The 19244-nt window shown below is 38.8% G+C and overlaps 1 protein-coding gene across 4 annotated transcripts in view; it reads left to right on the plus strand.

Moving 5' to 3' along the window:
- The window catches only part of LOC137043856 (spectrin beta chain, non-erythrocytic 4-like), a 113674-nt gene that overhangs the window by 77192 nt on the left and 17238 nt on the right, over positions 1-19244 (plus strand). For all 4 annotated transcript variants that reach the window (XM_067420331.1, XM_067420332.1, XM_067420333.1 and 1 more), the window contains exons 20-23: positions 14362-14625; positions 16101-16325; positions 16408-16497; positions 18956-19234. In XM_067420331.1, the coding sequence (XP_067276432.1) occupies positions 14362-14625; positions 16101-16325; positions 16408-16497; positions 18956-19234 (858 nt within the window). The remainder of the gene's footprint in view (positions 1-14361; positions 14626-16100; positions 16326-16407; positions 16498-18955; positions 19235-19244) is intronic.

The following is a 19244-nucleotide window of genomic DNA, read 5'->3' on the forward strand; positions in this document are numbered from 1 at the left end:
TAACAGATCAGATCTCTGCAGATCCTTCAGATTCCCATTCCTCATTTTCTACAGGGTTCAGGTCAGGGGACTGAGATGGTCATGGCTGAAGCTTTATTTTGTGCTTAGTGACACATTTGTGTGTTGGTTTGGATGTTTGTTTTAGATCATTGTTCTCATAGAAGATCCAACCACGGGCCATTACAACATTTCTAGCAGAGGCCATCAGGTTTAGATTTATTATCTGTTGATTTGCTAGAATCCAGGATTACCATGTGTCTGAACAAGATATCCAGGACATCCAGCAAAAAAAAAAAAAAAAAAATGGCCCAACAACATTATCTGTGGGCATGGGGTCCTTTTTATCCCTGTTTGCACCAAAACGATCTGGTTTGCTGCCACAAAGTTCTTTTTTTAGTTTCATCTGACCACAGAAACTGGTCCCATTTGAAGTATGCTGGAGTTTGTTTTTGGATGAGCAGGATCTTTTCTTGAAACCCTCCGAAATAACTTGTGCTGATGTAGGGGCTGTTTGATAATTTGTTTTAGGCTTTCTGACCCCAAGAAACTCACCCTGGAGAGTCTTTGTCCACTCAAACTCTTCTCCCCACCGTGCATTAGGACGATATAGACACACGTCCTCTCCCAGACAGATTCATAACTTCTTTAGTTGATTGGAACTTCTTAATTATTGTCCTGATGGTGGAAATGTTGGGAAGCTTAACAATCTTTTGCTGCTCATCAGAAGTTCAGAACTATATTCTTCGGTTTTACTCAATGTGATGAATGATTAAGGGAATTTGGCTTTTGTGTTTCCTCATTTATACTACTGATCAAAAGAATAAACAATGCAGATTTATTTTCACAGCTGCCTTTGCTCATATTTACCAGGGGTGCCAATATTAGTAGAGGGCATGTACAACATCACTGAGGGGCACTTATAATGTAGACACCGCCGTTGTAGACACTAAAATGTAGACACATCATGCATCTATGTAACGTTACATGCACTGGATATAAATCTCATGTGATCACCTCAGACTCACAAGCTTCCATGTGGATAATTAGTAATAGAATAAAAAAAAAATGTTCAATGCAGTATCATTTATTTTCATTATGTAAGTCTGTAGGAGCTAAATGTTCCCGTCATAGTCATTATTCTGGATTAAGCTGTCATTTACAAATTTAAAGAAATGCATAAATATTTAATTAAATAAGCATGGTTTAATTTTGCAATTGGGGCAAGACTCATAAAGGTGCTAACCTCTTTTAAAATTACTAATGCAACTAAACATTGTTTAATCCAGTAATGAAAATGTCTGAACCCATGTCTGAACTTTTTAATACAGGTCAAGGGTTTAATTAACTCATTTTTCGATATATTATGTAATTATGCTTTAATTAGATAACATATTGTTGACAGCACGCAGATTATTGGAGTATGTTTTACAAGAAAATAGTCTTAGTTTTAGTCTTTATTTTTCAAAATGTTGCGTTTGATTCTGTTTTTACTTGCTGTTTCTTTGTTATGGTTGTAATGTGAAATTTACTAGCAAACCCTGATTGAAAATTGTTTTGAAGTAGCTTAGCTCGCATAGCTCCACGCTTCCATCTTCCTCTTTTTTCAGTCACACACACCTCAGATAGCCTGTGATGTCGATGATTGGCTGACGGCGTGTGTGTGTGTGTGTGTGTGTGTGTGTGTGTGTGTGTGTGTGTGTGTGTGTGTGTGTGTGTGTGTGTGTGTGTGTGTGTGTGTGTGTGTGTGTGTGTGTGTGTGTGTGTGTGTGTGTGTGTGTGTGTGTGTGTGTGAGAGAGAGAGAGAGAGTGAGTGGGAAGCAGCCGGTCTGATTCCTGTGCTCATGGGCATCATTTCCATGGTCACTGCTATATCGCTGTACCAACCCCCTTCCCCCTCACCCAGTCCTGACAGAGAGGATGAATTATAATGGTTCACTGTGTTGGGGGAGGAGGGACGCTGCATGTATGTGCATGTGCGTTTTAGGATCCCATGGTCTGTGTGATGATCAGGTGGGGGAGGGACTATGTGTGTGTGTGTGAGGTGTACCAGTTTATTCTGCACTCATGCCAGCTTCTGTAGACCTTGGCACTGTCTGTAATATGGAAAATTGTTCCAAAAACCTGCCTGTGCACTAGAGTATTTGTAATGAACGAGGAACTAAAGTATTTGTAATGAATGTGTTGAAAAAACAAACATAAACAATGAAAATATGTGTGGTCCTTGACCTTGCCCTTGTAATAGTTGTCACCATTGTGCTTGGCAGTTTCCAGAGCATTGCTATGTGATTGGTTAGATGTTTCGAGTGTTTTTTAGCATGTTGCGGTGTGATTGCTGGGGTGTTCTGATGGAAATTACAAGTCAGATCTTAAATCTTTCACTCTGTGGTGAAAATCAAGTTTTTAATGCTGTTTATGACTATGTGGTGTTTTTAATACGACGGACTCACAAGTCAACTCACAAGTCAACACTATTGCTGAGTATTTTCTCCTTAAAACTGCAGTGAACTAGCCTGGATGCCAGCCGAACTTAGCCCCGCCCACAACATTTTTAGCTCGGGCGGTTCGGTCTGGCCTCGCTCCATACGTAGAGGAGTAATTATGCCCCAACAGAAACTGTTCGGACCAATGAAATCATCAGGGCGGGCTTTAGACGATGATGGACAGATGATCAACAGTAACGTAATCATCACGTCCTCAAAGGCGCTTGGATTATATTTGTTCAAATCCTAAACGGAGAGCTTGTTTGTACGTATATGCATTCACCTTCACTATTTCTCTCAGAAATGATGATCATGTTGGTAAGTAGTCTGTGTATTGTTAGGGGTTAACAGCTTATGACCCAGGACCAGTAGTGAAGAAATGAAGACAGAGTCAGGATTTCAATTAAATAAAAGAAAAATTTACTTAAGAATAGTTTGCAGTTTCAAAAGCAGAAGCCAGCTTCAAGTCTCACAAGGAGTTCGTAGGCCGCGCTCCCTCTCTCACCGTCTCGTTGCCTCGCCCTATCGTACATACAATTGTCCCAACAGTTATACCGTTTTCAAGGTCTTATCCACGTCATTACTGCAATGTGGATGATTCTGATTGGCTCAGAGACAATGCACAGTCATGGTAAATTTCCACTCGAGTCAGTTAATCTGATGCACGTTTACACTGACGTGTCACTTGTTGATGCTTTCACCCCAGAATTAGGCCCGTAGTGACCTTCCAGATCTGGAGCAGGCGCCAGCTTGCCCAGAACAACAAGTCCACCCATCTCTTAGGGTGCCCATTGAACACCATTCGGATCTGTAACATAGAATATTGCGCACATACACAGATACACAGTCTCTCCAAGGCTGGAGCTGATTAAGCTCCAGTTCTAACTAGTTCTTACCAAAACATACTGATAACATGTGCTTTCTTTCAGTGAGAGGGACACCCAATAGTACAGGCAATATTCATCTTGAGTCTTTAGTGTTGCAGTAAAAGAAAATATAAAAGGAAGAAAATATAATAAATTAAATGAAAGACAAATCCATATTTCATCTCTGGAAGCCGGGCTAAGTGAGTAAACCCTGTTACTGCACTCCTGACATGTTAGGGGTGTGTGATACCTCAAATCCAAACACACGACCTTGTTGATCAAGTGTTTAGTGACACATCACACATCTCTAGGCCAGACCCTCAGTCACTCCTCAGAGACCAAATACACACTTTAGAAAACAAGAAACTAAAACAAAATCATAACTGGATAGAATCATTATAATAATATAGGTAATATAGGAAGATAAATATTAATTAAGGTTTTGATTATGAAGTTAATTAGGATATAAATATATACAGGTATATTGAAGCGGCAGTGGATTTCAAAATCCCCCCTTCACTCCCTCCTAAAGGCCAATTTTGGGGTCCCAATGACCCCCTAAAGTTGGTCTACCAATTTAGGCCGCTTCATAATGTTCAATGCCCTCCCCTTTTTACTTCATAATCTTTGAAAAAAAGAAAATCTCTTTTCCCCTCAGGGATTTAACTTCAACCATTATTAATCTCATCTAATTTGGTTTTATCAATGGCTTGATTGATTACAATAAGCACACATTCATCCTCAGGAGGACATACTACATTAGCACCCCATGTTAAATACCACCCCATTATAAATACCAAGATATCTCATCTAAAAAGAGGGATTTTAAATACATTTCTTTCATCTTCAAAACAATAGTGGTCTGAAATAAAAATAAACAAAATAAATAGGCATCATAATCCATCCAAGTACATTCAGTCTCTGCATAAAACATCCTTCAGTTTACAGTCTACATGCATGTACCATCTTAATTTCACATTCTATTCATTTCATTCCCAAACATGTTCATAACATCCATTTCAATCGCTTTTCCCTGATTTTACTCAAGAACCTTCTTGTTAAACCCATTTTCATAACTCATCTTTTTCTTTTCCACATAGATTTCCACATACTCAAACCTTTTTGTTACACTTGCTTTTTCCATCAAATCCAGTTTTCACTCATGATAGCCCACATCATTTTTTTAAACTTAAAATTAACATAACCATAAAATTGTTAATGTTGAAAACTTCATCAAAGTGACATATTTATCCATTTGTATTACATTCATTCAGCTTGTTCACATCTTTATCTTGTGACATTGTGCTTAATCATACTCAATACAAATTATTTTTCAAAATATATTTCCAAACCCATGTTATTTAGTAAACCATTCAAAATCCATTCATTAGGGTTTCCTTTAAAGTAACATTTTTCTTTCAATGTCTTGTCGATTAAAACTCTTTAGGCGTAAGCTCCAAATGACCAAAATCTTAACCCTGTTGATTTGTCATCTGGCAGTGATACTTCTCATCAAATCCTCACTAGCCTTCCTTTGCCTCTTACACCAAAATTGTTATAATTTTACCAAGAACTTACAAATTTTCATTATCTCCCATATTACTTTATAAAGTATTCAAATTTGTACTGTCATCATCAATTTATTTAAAACTGTTCTAAAACAATCTGTATTTTGAAAATCATTCAATGTATTTAATTTGACTTCAGGTAAAATAAATTCTGTCAGAAGTTTTATTTTCACAACATTAATCTTTAGGGCTATTTCTCTCTCGTTTTAACTTGTCAGATTATTCTTTATCAAAATAGTAAGTCTCCAGTGCAGATGCACCATGTGATCGTTATTGTTTCAGTCTCATCTCTACTGCTCTACAGAAACCAAAATATTATTTTATTCATCTTTCAATCCCAGTCACACCGAAAAACGTAAAGTCACTTGCTCCTTTAACATTAATTAGACATTATTACTAGACATCTAATGTCCTGCATCCATTTAAGGGATAAACAATAAAAATAAAACTTTCTCTTTTTAGAAGTGATCTTTTTGGTCGCCCTTCTGCCTTCAGAAATATGAGGGAATCTCTGGATAATTTAGATAGTGACTTCAGCCAATTTGTCACTTTGTCTCTGCCGTCAAGTTTCTAACATTTATGTTTACCATTTCTAATCAATTGAATATTTCAATTTAAACCCTCAGTTAAATTTGGAGATGGGTTTTTAACCCATTAAGAAACGGCAATCTTTAACTTTATAATTCCACTTCAACTAATCCAGAGATTAATTCAAATCAGCATCATAAATGACAAAATTAGTCATAATTACCAGTAACGGACAGAGCTGGATACCAGTCCACTTAAAGCTCGTCCCATGTTCTGGATCATCTTTTCACCAGATTCCTTCAGAATTAGCAGTCTCTTTAAAAGTTGTTGTTTGCCTTAACCCATCTGTAATGATAAACACTCATTCCAGAGGTTAATGACCTCACACACACTATCAGGACAGAACAGTTTCACAAACCAACACATACAAAACATAAAGTGCAGTCATCAACAAACATACGCACATTAAACATATAACTATGAATTGCTCATTCTCAAAATTTGCTTTTAGTGTTTAACCAAAAAATATTTAAACTCAGTTCTTACATGGTTTCTTAACCAATTTTCAAATCATGTCTGTTCATTATTCCTTCATTTTTAGTGAAGTCAGCTGGTTGTTTTGGTTCTGATATCATTGCTTTTGTTTAGTTTCAGCTTTAGCACGACGATAACAGACAGAGCACCATTCCTCCTTCTCAAGCAGTCTCTCTCTTACACGGATAGTCTCTTATATTCAATTCATTAACCTTTAACCTTCACAAAGTTTATCCTTAAAGAATAAATTTGTGTCAGAAATTTAAATGTTTAACTTTCCAATTAGAGATATATAATCATCTCAAAATAAGTTATGCTATGAATTATTTTCTTCAAGTTACTTTAGTTAAATACCTTTTGTTATCCAGACCTCCTCTTTAAACTTCAACAGCTGTCCTCATCTTTAGGCACCACCATGCCTTCAAATTCTCCGCTGCCATATCTAATGACCTGCAGGATTAAACTCATGATATGGAAATATTAGTTCAATATCACACAGTTTTACTGATTCAGTTAATGCATTTTTGTTCTGGTCTCCACAAAAGTTATTGACAATCACCTCATGGTCTCAGCTGGCTCTTGAATGACCTTTACCATCATAACTTTCACTCAGGGTCTTCCCTGGCATTCACAAACAATGCGGTACTTGAGTGAGCGGTATAGAGGAGCCATTATTAGGGCAGGCCGTGCTGTGTCCTGTCTGGACTCTCGGCCCCTACAACCACAGCGTCCCCCCTTACTGATGCTGCTGGCCTCACAGTCATCGGTTCAACTCTCATACACACCTCACATAAAACACCTCCCTTCTTGGAAGTGCCCAATGCCGGTGACCCCCATGTCTTAGGTCGTCCCCCGTTGGCCAAAAGAGGATCTTACCCGTCTTCGGCGAATCACCCTCATTCACATTGGTCATCGCTTGAGATCTTTGACCCTTAAAATGGATCAGATGCTTTTCTGGAGCCTTGGGGAAAGTGCATTCAAGAGTCACCAGAGCCATTTAGTCTGCTTACTATAGGTAGAACATGGAGACAGGTTAATCATAACACTACTTAATCACTGATACCAATTACATCTTCCAAACCGCAACATAGTGCGTAGATTATACTCAGTGAATTTAGCCATAACCACTGTCCACTCAATTTAATGTCCTGCATGTCGACTCTGACCTGATCCATTGGTCCTGTGCATGGTGGCGGCTAAGATTAGACAAAGATGTCACTGGTCATGGGATAATTTATTTAAAAAAATTCAGTTCATTAAAATTCTGTATTTGAAAACATTTGATACTTTTATTATTGCCCTCCTAATGGCACTTTCACTCTTTTTAACAAATCACTGTCTCTATGATTTTCAACTGATGCACTGTGCTTTTACTAGAAATATCTTATCACCTATGACACAGGCTCAGATAACAGCTTTGAGCTGGTTTTGAATGAGAGAGAGAGACTCTGAGTTATTCAGGATGGTTCACTGTGTTTTCATAAACTTTATACTACTCACACTAGCTCAGCATAAGGTCTGGCTAGAAATTAAAATTGTTTTCAAATAAGACATTAAACATTTCCTTTAAACTCTATCCCTAGACAGAGATCACATTTTCCATTAATCATAAGTTTATATTTGTCTTTTTTTTTTCTCCATACAATTAATTTAGAAACTACAAATTTCTCAGATTAAGTCTCTGTTACTCTTGCAAGTTTGGCCATAGCACCAGAAATGGTGGGGCCAGATTCAGATAAGCGAATTGTTTTATTACAGCTCAGCACCAGCTTATCTTTTGAAACTAAAACACCAACAATCTAGGGTTTTTAACATATTAACGCCAATTTATCTTATAAAAATGTTTTGTTTTTTTTGTTTTTTTAACCAACATTTAGGCAAATTAACATTATTAGAATTTCTCAAGAGTTAGAGTAACAGGAACAACCTTTTTCATACATTTGTCATTTAAACCTCTACATTACTATTTATACATTTTCTTGCCTCACGTTTTTCAGTCAATGTCTTTAATTTTACCTCATAATTTTAATTAATTTTCATAGATCTTTCCTTCAAAAATACTTAAGATGTTAAAATCATTAACATTATTATTTCTTATTTTCTTAGAGTGTAAATCTTTGTTTCTTTTTACTTTGTTTTATCTACAAAATTTAATCTGATGGGCTGATTTGCCACCATTTCTACACCTTATGGGTGGGTGGTTACAGTTACATACAAAATGGCCCTGCTGACCACAATTAAAACACTCTGTCATTTAGCAACTGGCATGTTTCAGTCTAGTTCCCAGTCTGTAAGGCGGTGCCTAAAGCGGCACTCGCTCGGACAGTCAGAGAAGAGCGCGCGAGAGAGGAGGGGGCAGATAAGACTGGCTGCTCACACATCTTGGTGTTTTCGCTTTTTCAAAAACAATCTCAAGCCCTTTTTTCAGACTACAACTCAATTCCAGTAATTTCAGACAATTTATTACATTTGGCAATTAGAATATACCATCCCTCAGTAATCTCCTGGGATTTTTCTTTCAGGGTTTAAAACCCACCCATTCTACAAATTCATTAATAAGCACTCTTTGTTTGTAGTTAGTCAAGTTGCTATTTAACTTTTCAGTCTGAATTAAAACCTTGCTGCCATGTTTTAATTTTTTTTATATAAATATGCTCTGCAAATTTCTTTTAAGTGAGGGCTTCAGAGCAAAGCTAGTTACAGCGTTTTCTCTTTCATTTCAACATATTATCAAGACTGATCAAGTTACTGATCGTCACAATTTATCAGTCATATGTTGGTCAAAGTTCATACTCACCGAGACAGCAAGAGATGGAGGCGGCGATCTTTACCCAACACAGCTGTGGCTTCTGCGTGATGAAACTGCAAAGGACACTTGTACAAAAACGTCACATACTGGTCCGTGCCAATTTGGGTCACAATTTTTTATTTTACTCGGGATCGTTCCAGATGCATCCCTGGCAAAAACAACCCTGTATCTTTTTTTATTTTGTTTAACTAATTACTAAATTTCTCACTACCTAATTCTCTAACCTCGGGGCGCCCCTGTCTGAATGGAAGAGTCAGAGAGCTTTGTTCGGAGACACACACTAGTAGCAACTTTAAGCCTGGCTTACTAGTGACCTCATACCCTTCCATAGGTATGAGTAGGAGTTATTCTGACACCTTCTGCCAGTGATGGCTTCCAGTGTCCCTCCGACCCTTCAATGGGTGGAGTCCTCCGACCCCTAATGGAGTGGAGTTATCACCCACCGTCTGCCTCTGAAGGCTTTCGGCGTTACACCAGCCTGCCAAGGATCTGGTGTTCCACACTCACGTCTGAGTGTGTACGTATACTCACAGTCTCACTTCCCAATTCTCCAAACTCTTCCAACCAGACAGCCCTAACCAAAAATAATTCAAATCTGCCTACCTTGTTTTTAGCCAGGGATGTCACCTAAGAATGATTGCTCGCGCATCCTCCACCAAAACTGTTAGGGGTTAACAGCTTATGACCCAGGACCAGTAGTGAAGAAATGAAGACAGAGTCAGGATTCCAATTAAATAAAAGAAAAATTTACTTAAGAATAGTTTGCAGTTTCAAAAGCAGAAGCCAGCTTCAAGTCTCACAAGGAGTTCGTAGGCCGCGCTCCCTCTCTCACCGTCTCGTTGCCTCGCCCTATCGTACATACAATTGTCCCAACAGTTATACCGTTTTCAAGGTCTTATCCACGTCATTACTGCAATGTGGATGATTCTGATTGGCTCAGAGACAATGCACAGTCATGGTAAATTTCCACTCGAGTCAGTTAATCTGATGCACGTTTACACTGACGTGTCACTTGTTGATGCTTTCACCCCAGAATTAGGCCCGTAGTGACCTTCCAGATCTGGAGCAGGCGCCAGCTTGCCCAGAACAACAAGTCCACCCATCTCTTAGGGTGCCCATTGAACACCATTCGGATCTGTAACATAGAATATTGCGCACATACACAGATACACAGTCTCTCCAAGGCTGGAGCTGATTAAGCTCCAGTTCTAACTAGTTCTTACCAAAACATACTGATAACATGTGCTTTCTTTCAGTGAGAGGGACACCCAATAGTACAGGCAATATTCATCTTGAGTCTTTAGTGTTGCAGTAAAAGAAAATATAAAAGGAAGAAAATATAATAAATTAAATGAAAGACAAATCCATATTTCATCTCTGGAAGCCGGGCTAAGTGAGTAAACCCTGTTACTGCACTCCTGACATGTTAGGGGTGAGTGATACCTCAAATCCAAACACACGACCTTGTTGATCAAGTGTTTAGTGACACATCACACATCTCTAGGCCAGACCCTCAGTCACTCCTCAGAGACCAAATACACACTTTAGAAAACAAGAAACTAAAACAAAATCATAACTGGATAGAATCATTATAATAATATAGGTAATATAGGAAGATAAATATTAATTAAGGTTTTGATTATGAAGTTAATTAGGATATAAATATATACAGGTATATTGAAGCGGCAGTGGATTTCAAAATCCCCCCTTCAGTATCCTTAAATTCTTTTTTTTTTACAACACTGGCAAAGATCGTGTATTGCAGCGTGCGTGTATACAGGGTTGCCAAATTTTTACAACAAAACCCGCAACTACTAGCCCTAAACAATAGCTTCTCGAGGGGGTTCTTTCTTGTTTCGGTTGAAACATATACCATAATTATAGCCCAGTATCAGACTCATATTCTGACTAGAATTGAGCATGACCACGTCAGGCTAGCAGTGAACAACACTGTCTCAAAAATGTGGTTTAAAAGCGTCTGTGTCACAAACTACCTTAACCAATCACGTCAATGTGCAGCCGGGTTTTTCCATATCATTTAATTTAGCTACACATTCTTAGTTGTTTGATAACTTAGTCAAGCAAAAGGCTAATCATATTAATTAACAGAATGTGTCTGATGTTGTAAAGAATGATACCATTGTGCAGTTTTTACAAGCTTAGCATTCCCTTTCCCGCAACACTCAACACTCAAGTCTTGAGTGTTATTATATTCAATGGTTTTTAAAAACATACATTAAGCACACAATAAGTGCACATTCAAGACAATGAATGACACTTCTTTTCACAATAAAACTTATGATAGTATTGATAATAATGATGGCAGTAACAGACCTCAATGCCAGATGTACCTTCTTTAAAACTGTGTTCTGTTTGTATAGTTCTAACCTTTAAAGGTAAATGTGGAGCACAGATGAGCGACTAACAAATAGACTTCAGCAGTTTTATAATCTGTGTGTGTCTGTGATGGAGCATCTGCTCTCATTGTTAGATCAGATCTGTGTGTCCTGAGCTGATCTGAAGTGACGCAGGTGCAGTTTTCTTTTAGATATGATGAAATCCAGACCTGGCCAACTGTACTTGTGTGAATCAGTCCTCAGCACTCTGTTAAACTGAGCTGTGATTATTGTGATGTGATGATAACTAGTTCATCTCTCAGAATTAGCCAGTGCATATTTTTATTGGTTTTTTTAATGATGTGCCGTTTTCTTTGTTAGAACTTGTTAGGTTTTCATGAGCTGTGTCTTGAGAGTGATTTGAATCTTTCAGTTTAATTGAACTGGTTAAAAAACAATTCACTGTTTCGATTAATGGCTTGCCCATTTTGCTGTACATGCTCATTTTTTTGTCAAATACATACTTATATATAATAGGTGTGTCAAGTCATACAGATTGTTTCAAAGTAGCTTTACAGAGATAACAAAAGGATGAATTTTGTCTCCGTGTTGATTCAGGTCCATTGTGTCATCAATTATTAAATTAGTTCATTTATTCTATAAAGCAGTTCTGCAGAAAATGATGACATCATCCAGCTAGTGTTGATGTCATCGTGTGTGCAAGTGTTTTTTTATAGTGCAAAAATACTACATCAAATCATGAAAGTATTATTAAAAAAAATACTCAAAGATAATATATAATATTAATGAAATAAAAGTGTTCTTAAGAAGAGAATGTATTATAATGACTTATGACTTATTATCATGTGTTTCTTAACACACTTAAGTGCACTTTTAAAAAGTAATAAGTAAGTAGTAAAGTAAAAAGTAATAAGTAAAAGTAGTAATAATGTGCAATTATATATTTAAAGTACATTTTAAATCATTATTTTAGTAATTGTTTTATTAACACTTATTTTGATGTGCTGAATAAGATACAAAAGCACTTGATTATAAGTTTAACAGTAGTGTATATTATATTTAAAATATACTAAATTGTAACTTAATTACAAATGTGTTGTTACAAATATATTTCATTACATGAATAGTCCAATCAATCACGGGTCGATGAGAAATAAAACATTGTGTTTGTTTGATAAAGATGTTTACGAGCCCTGTGATCGAGAAAATCATTCCGGGTGTCGCTTTTCTCTCAATCTCTCCTCTCCGTCATGTGGACGGACAGGGGAGCTTAAGCTCATTAAATATGCAAATCTTATCCAATCCTAGCCGTGCAGTGGCGTAACTTACTAATGATGGGCCCCAGTGCAGGCTATGCAGTTAGGCCCCCCCTAACCTAGCATGTAACACTTTAGGTTTAGGTTTCATTTCTATATCAGGATATCGGTTGTTTATTATTATTTACAAATCAAATATTAATGGCTTTATTCTGTGTCACCGTAGGGCCTACATCCCTTAATCGTAAAAAAGACACTATTTTATAATCACTAAGATTCCAAATGTGAGTTATTTAGGTTATTTAGGGGGGTTCGGGGGCATGCTCCCCAGAGAAAATTTAGATTTCTAGGATCTACATGTGCATTTTAAGATGTTCTGAAGGCCAAAAAAGTAGATAACAATATTACTAGAGAATCATCAAGATGGACATGTTGACATAGGCTACTTTTTTTGTGAGTTTGTCCGTTCAAACGCAAGACTTGTGAGAGAAATCAATATTTGCGCGCGATGTGAGACTGCACGCTTTCGGATGAGCGCACAGAGACAGATGTTCCCATTCGCGTCTTCTGGCACTACACGCGGGTGATGATGGTGAAAATCACTGTCCATATTCGAACCTAAGGCAGCACTCGCATGCATTGAACAAAGTTTATAAAGAGAGACCGTTTTGCCCACATTTTTCTTTAATAATCGCTGGTGTTAGTGTACCACTGAGGAGCCCCATCACGAGTCATGACGGGGGATAGCCTATAACTCGCAATACTCCGTAATTTTTGGCCATACAGATAAATGAGAGACATAATTATAAACTATTAATTGTCTACTTTTATTTGTGTACACTCACATGACAACAAAACTTTGTGCTTTAGTAAAATAAATAAAAAAGGTGCGCTTTCTATCTGCGAGAATCTGAAACTCGGTGAATACATGACATAAACATGAAACATACGTCTAATGAAAGCTTGAAATCGCTAGATTTAAATCAAATAATTCACATTTTATAGTGAATTGTGGAGCTCACTGGCATAGAGCGGAATATCTAGCGGAGCGTCACGCAACTGTGCTCCGCTCACATGCTGAAAAAGGTGGTCAGTAGCCTATCCTAAGCGTAATGGTAGAGCGCGACAGCCGTGTGAAATCTGAAACCAGTGCTTTTCATTTGAAATGTGAGTGTCACAATATTCTGCGAAGTCACTTTGTCGCCATGGGCACGTTTGCAATGTGGGCATGGGCACGTGTGCGCTGCGGGCCCCCCTGCCGCACGGGCCCCAGTGCGACTGCACTGCCTGCACTGTCTATAGTTACGCACCTGTAGCCGTGGGCGTTTACTTCCAAGTCTCCAGTGACACGCCCATCAAAACCCAGCGTTTTGGATGATATTTGGATGATATTTTTGAATGTAAAAACAGTATAAAAAAAATTAAAAAGCAGTTCATGACACCTTAAATCCAGAGAAATAAGCAATTTTAACCAGGAAAAGGGCCGTCCGTGTCTGTGCGTCGCCTATCAATGCCATCATAGCCAAGTTATCCTCTATTTTATTTAGTAGAAACCATGAAACGACTCAAAGAACCACCGAGGGGACATGAATGCAAACTTTCAACACATTTAAATGTATCTAATATGATAAAACAGCGCTGTGTTACCACACATACGCATGAGTGGAAGAAGCGGAAGCGCTCATCAGAATCAAGGCGTCATCAAGCTACGTCTGTTTTTAATAAGTGACCTCTAGCAGCAAAAAATTACATATTGTGCCTTTAATTATATTATTTTAAATTTCCGCGACAAGTCGTGTTTTTAAAAGTCTGCTAAAGTATGCTACTTTGCACAAGGACAGTAGTATTTGGGAATCTTGTTTGGGAGTCATGGTTATTTTTGCAGTTGCCACGAGTGGATCAGAAATGATAGTTTTCACCTTTGAATATACTGATGGTTCTCTCTTCCTCTCTGTGTTCTCAGGAGGGCCAGCGGTTAATGCAGGAGAAGCCGGAGCTGAGCGCGCTGGTGAAGAAGAAACTGGAGGAGATCCGTGAGTGCTGGCAGGACCTGGAGAGCACAACCCAAGCCAAAGCCCGGCAGCTGTTTGAGGCCAACCGGGCCGACCTGCTGGTGCAGAGCTACTCCAGCCTGGACCAGAGACTCCAGCAGCTGGAGGGACAGCTGGCACATGTGGACTACGGCCAGGACTTGACCACTGTCAACAAGCAGCTGAAGAAACTACAGGTCTGGATCATCCTCCTTCTTTACAGACACATGCGTCAGCAGCTTTCAGTTCTTTCACCATCAAGAGGAAGTTTCCTCCAGAACTTGCTTTTATCAGATTGCTAGTTTCCAACATGCCTTTAATTTGCTCTTTATTTCTTTCCGATTCCTGTGCTGAAGACTTTAATTTTCTTTTCCACTGCTGCATTTACTGGTAATATGAGCCTCATCACTGTCCACCGTATGAGTGTATTTCATGTCGCTGGTGTGGCTCTCCTCTCTGACAGCATGCCATGGCTCTCAGCTGATCTGAGTTCAGTTTCAGCTCTGTCCCCACGTCACTCCACCCACATCACCATCAGCGGTATTGTAGCATCTTCATTTCGCTTTCATTATTTGCACATGTCCTCTCTTTCATTCATTTTGTTTTCTCTCTCTTTGAATTCCCATCAATCTTCACCAGAATATATTTCATTTGTGCATCATATGCGGTCCTATGTGTGTATGGGAGTGTGTGGTTATAGTTCCTATCCTTTTATACATCAGCATATTTCAAATGGTCACTAAAGAAACATATGCCTTCAGTAACATCTACTGTTATTAAAAATTAAACTCTTATAGTTTATTAGCTCTCTGTCTCTCCAGGTGTGCAGGTTAATCTAATTTTTTTAATCTAATCTACACTCTAAAAAATGCTGGGTTAAAAACAACCCAAGTTGGGTTGAAAATGCACCGACCCAACAATTGAGTTGTTTTAACCCAATGGTTGAGTTGTTTTAACCCAGTGGTTGGGTTAAATGTTGCTTAAGACAACCCAATTGCTGGGTAAGAACAACTCAACCATTGGGTTAAAACAAATAATTTATTCCTGTGATAGTAAAGCTGAATTTTCAGCGTCATTACTCCATTCTTCAGTGTCACGTGATCCTTCAGAAATTATTCAAATATAGTAATTAGGTGCTCTTCTAAATATTATGTTGAAAACAGATGTGCTGCTTATTATTTTTGTGGATACCGTGATGCATTTTTTTTAAGGAGGTTAATAAAAATGGCATTTATTTGAAATAGAATTATTTTCTTGCATTATAAATGTCTATACTGTGACTTTTGATCAATTTAATCCATCCCTGCTGAATAAAATTAATAATTTCTTTCTCCAGAAAAATCGTACTGATCCCAAACGATAGTATATGTGCTGAAGATATCTTCAAACTATACCTAGTTAGCAATTTTCAATGACTTCCACTTAATTTTAATAAGCCAACACGTTTTCTTTGGAAGTTTGAAAAGTTTATGATGATGTCATAACTCACTTCCTGTCACTTCTCGTCTTTCTGGTGTTCTTCCTCTCCTCTTTCCCACTATCTATATTGTCATAATGTTGAACTGTGTATTTCTCTGTCCCTCTCTCTTGGATGTCCACTTTGTTCTCCTGACTCCTCAACCGTTGCTCATTCATCATGTTCACTCCTCTTCCACCTCTCTCTTGCTTACAGACGATGGAGTGTCATATGGAGGAGTGGTATAAAGAGGTCGGAGACCTGCAGGCCCAGGCGGCCTCCATCCCTCAACAGGGGGAGGTGATGGAAAAGGTGTCGGAGAAACAAGTCGGTGTGGAAACGCGGATTGTGCGACTGATTGAGCCTCTAAAAGAGAGACGTCGCATCCTGCTGGCCTCTAAAGAAGTACACCAAGTTGGCCGTGACCTTGAGGATGAAATTGTGAGTATAACAATCTCATTACAACCGTTAGCTTTCATATATTTTGATCTTTTCAACATATGGTGTACGTGTTTGTCCACAGTTGTGGATACAAGAGCATCTTCCAATGGCCACTTCTCAGGAAAATGGGGCAAGTTTACAAGCTGTACAGCAACTCATGAAGAAGAATCAAGTAAGACAACATCAAAATCTCCATCTGTATGAGAATGATGCCGGTTTAGGCTAGTCTGGTTCTGGTCTAGCTGGTTGACCTGAGGCTTGAATTACACTACATGACTTTTGGCCAGATTGTTGCCCCAATTTTCAGTCTGGACTCAATATTAGTTATCAAAAGTCAGAGCCAGTCTGCAGATTTTAGGCAGTCGAAGTTGACAGATTTCACAGAAAATCGCATAGTGATGCCCACAGACCTGTCTCAAGATCAAACATGATCCCATTGTTTTCATTCGTCATGTCTTCTAGTAACGAGGCACATGTTTCTGTGTGGGTTTGGTTCTGTTTACACCTGGCATTAATAAGTGGTTTCGTCAATACGATCATAAGGGAACGATGCTAAATATAAGTGTAAACAGGCTCTAAGTGTGTGTTCACACTTGGTATGTTTGGTTCGATTAAATGACCCTGGTGTGATTGCTCTGTTAGTGCAGTTCATTTGAATAAGTGTGAACGCTGCCATCTGAAAAAGAGGAGTGAGATCCTGAACAGATGGGTCTCAGTCTGCTTCCAAACAAACTCTGGTGTAGTTCGAATTAAATATGAACGCAACACGGACCAAAGACGTGTAAATGAACCAAAAACAGGACATGATGTCACAAGATGTGACCCTTAAAAGGACAGAATGCTCATGCACACCTGTTTTTCCTCATCATATTTGCCCATCACAGTTAATCTCCTCACAGCAGATCTTCATTTGTGTGTGACGGAGGGATTCCTGCCGCTGTTTTGACTTCTTTACACATTTTATAAACTCTTCACAAGTTCTCAGCTGGTCAAAATACTATCATAAGTAGCTACACACACAGCACATTTAGCCCAGAACCCAGCATTTATTACAATATTTGTAATAAAAGCCGACCAATCATGTTGTTAATAAATCCCTATGCTTTGGTATCTTTAGTTTTGGTATTAAAATGTGAATTTTAGTCTGGGCCAAACGAACCAAGCGAACCGAACTGTAAGTGTGAACACACCCTAAAATGTTTTGAGCTTGTCTGCCTTCGACCACTTCCAGAGGTAGTCAAAAACGCATTTGACCAGATCGCTTTCAAAGTGTAAACACTCATTAGTCAAAAGCCTTCGAACAGCCACAAAAGACATTATGGGAAGTGCGCTAGCCAGACAGGATTAAACTTTGTCGGCTGAAGACCTAAGTCATTTGAAGATGAAAAAATATCAAGCACAATGTTCTCTCATCATTCCTGATTTCTAACACACACTCAAGCGTGGTCTTGCGGCTGTCAAAGCAGAAACAAAAGCTGTTTGTTTTCCATCTTCTCCTTTTGCATTCATATGTATATTGTGCAATTGTGTATTTTGTCCATTAGCTCGAAAGATATGAAAAAGCTCATACATTTAACCACCCATAGACCCTCCCCTCGAAGAAAGCCGGACAGAAGTGGTTAAATGTGGACAAAAGAGACGGGAATGTGTCTCCCTCATCTACTTGTGATCTAATCAACCAAAACGCATCTTAAAGGAATACTTCACCGCTTTTTCATATTAAACTATGTTATTCCCTTAACTAAAACGAGTTGATACGTACCTCTCTCGTCTGAGTGTGTGCACTTAATTACTGCATCTAGAATCTGAAAGTCCCGGCTGAAAAATCCTCCCTCACATCTCCCTCTCACTCTCTCATTTCTGTCAATAGGAGGGAGGGGGAGATGTGAGGGAGGATTTTTCAGCCGGGACTTTTTACTGCGCTGAGTGAAAAGTACTCTCAGAAGTGCTATTCCGCCATACATTATAGTTCTCCTTTTAAATCCGCTTAGAAAAGCGCCAAGTTTTATTATATGTCATCATACTTGATGGTTCAAATATTCGTGTAACTGTATTCAAATACGGAAAACCTGGAGGTGTTTGGTCACTTCTAACTTGATCTCTGTTTGGTACCATAGTGAATGAACTGGGCTTAGTGGGCTAAGCTAAATGCTATCAGATCGTCACCGCGCGTCAGAGAGATTAAGTGCACGCACTCAGACGAGAGAGGGATGTATCAACTCGCCTTAGTTAAGGGAATAACATAGTTTAATATGAAAAAGCGATGAAGTATCCCTTTAATTCCAGGTGTAAACAGAGCCTCTGTTATGTTCAGAACTACTTGAAAGTCTGTTCATGTGTGATCTTCAGTCGTTTAGTGTTATGATGCCTACTTTTTATCTGAACCATTTATGTCGCCGAGTGTATGTTTTAAAACCTGTTCCTATGTGTAGTATATTCCAGCCTTTAGTCTTCCAGCATAATCTTTTCTAGTGAAACTGGATTATCAAAGATATCCTGATGGTTAGGCTAATTTAAACGCCTGTTAAGATCACCAGCATCCTTGTTATTTTTGTCTCTGAGTTCTCAACAGAAAAAATTTAGAGATGTGGATTTCTCTGAATCTGTTTTTAATGGTAATTTCCTCTCAGAGTCTGCAGAAAGAGCTTCATGGTCACCGTGCGCGTGTGGAGGATGTTCTGGAGCGGGCAGGTGTGATCGCATCCATCCGCAGTCCAGAGGCAGACAGCATCAGGGATGGCATGGAGCAGCTCCATCACCTGTGGGAGGCGCTGTGGGCCGAGACAGAGCGCCGGCAGCTCATGCTGGATGCCATGTACCAGGCGCAGCAGTATTACTTTGATGTGGGAGAGGTGGAGGCCTGGCTCAGCGAGCAGGAACTGCATATGATGAATGAGGAGACTGGAAAGGTAGGAGAGA

The sequence above is a fragment of the Pseudorasbora parva genome, chromosome 16 (assembly GCF_024679245.1).
Source record: "Pseudorasbora parva isolate DD20220531a chromosome 16, ASM2467924v1, whole genome shotgun sequence".
Lineage (NCBI taxonomy): Eukaryota > Metazoa > Chordata > Actinopteri > Cypriniformes > Gobionidae > Pseudorasbora > Pseudorasbora parva.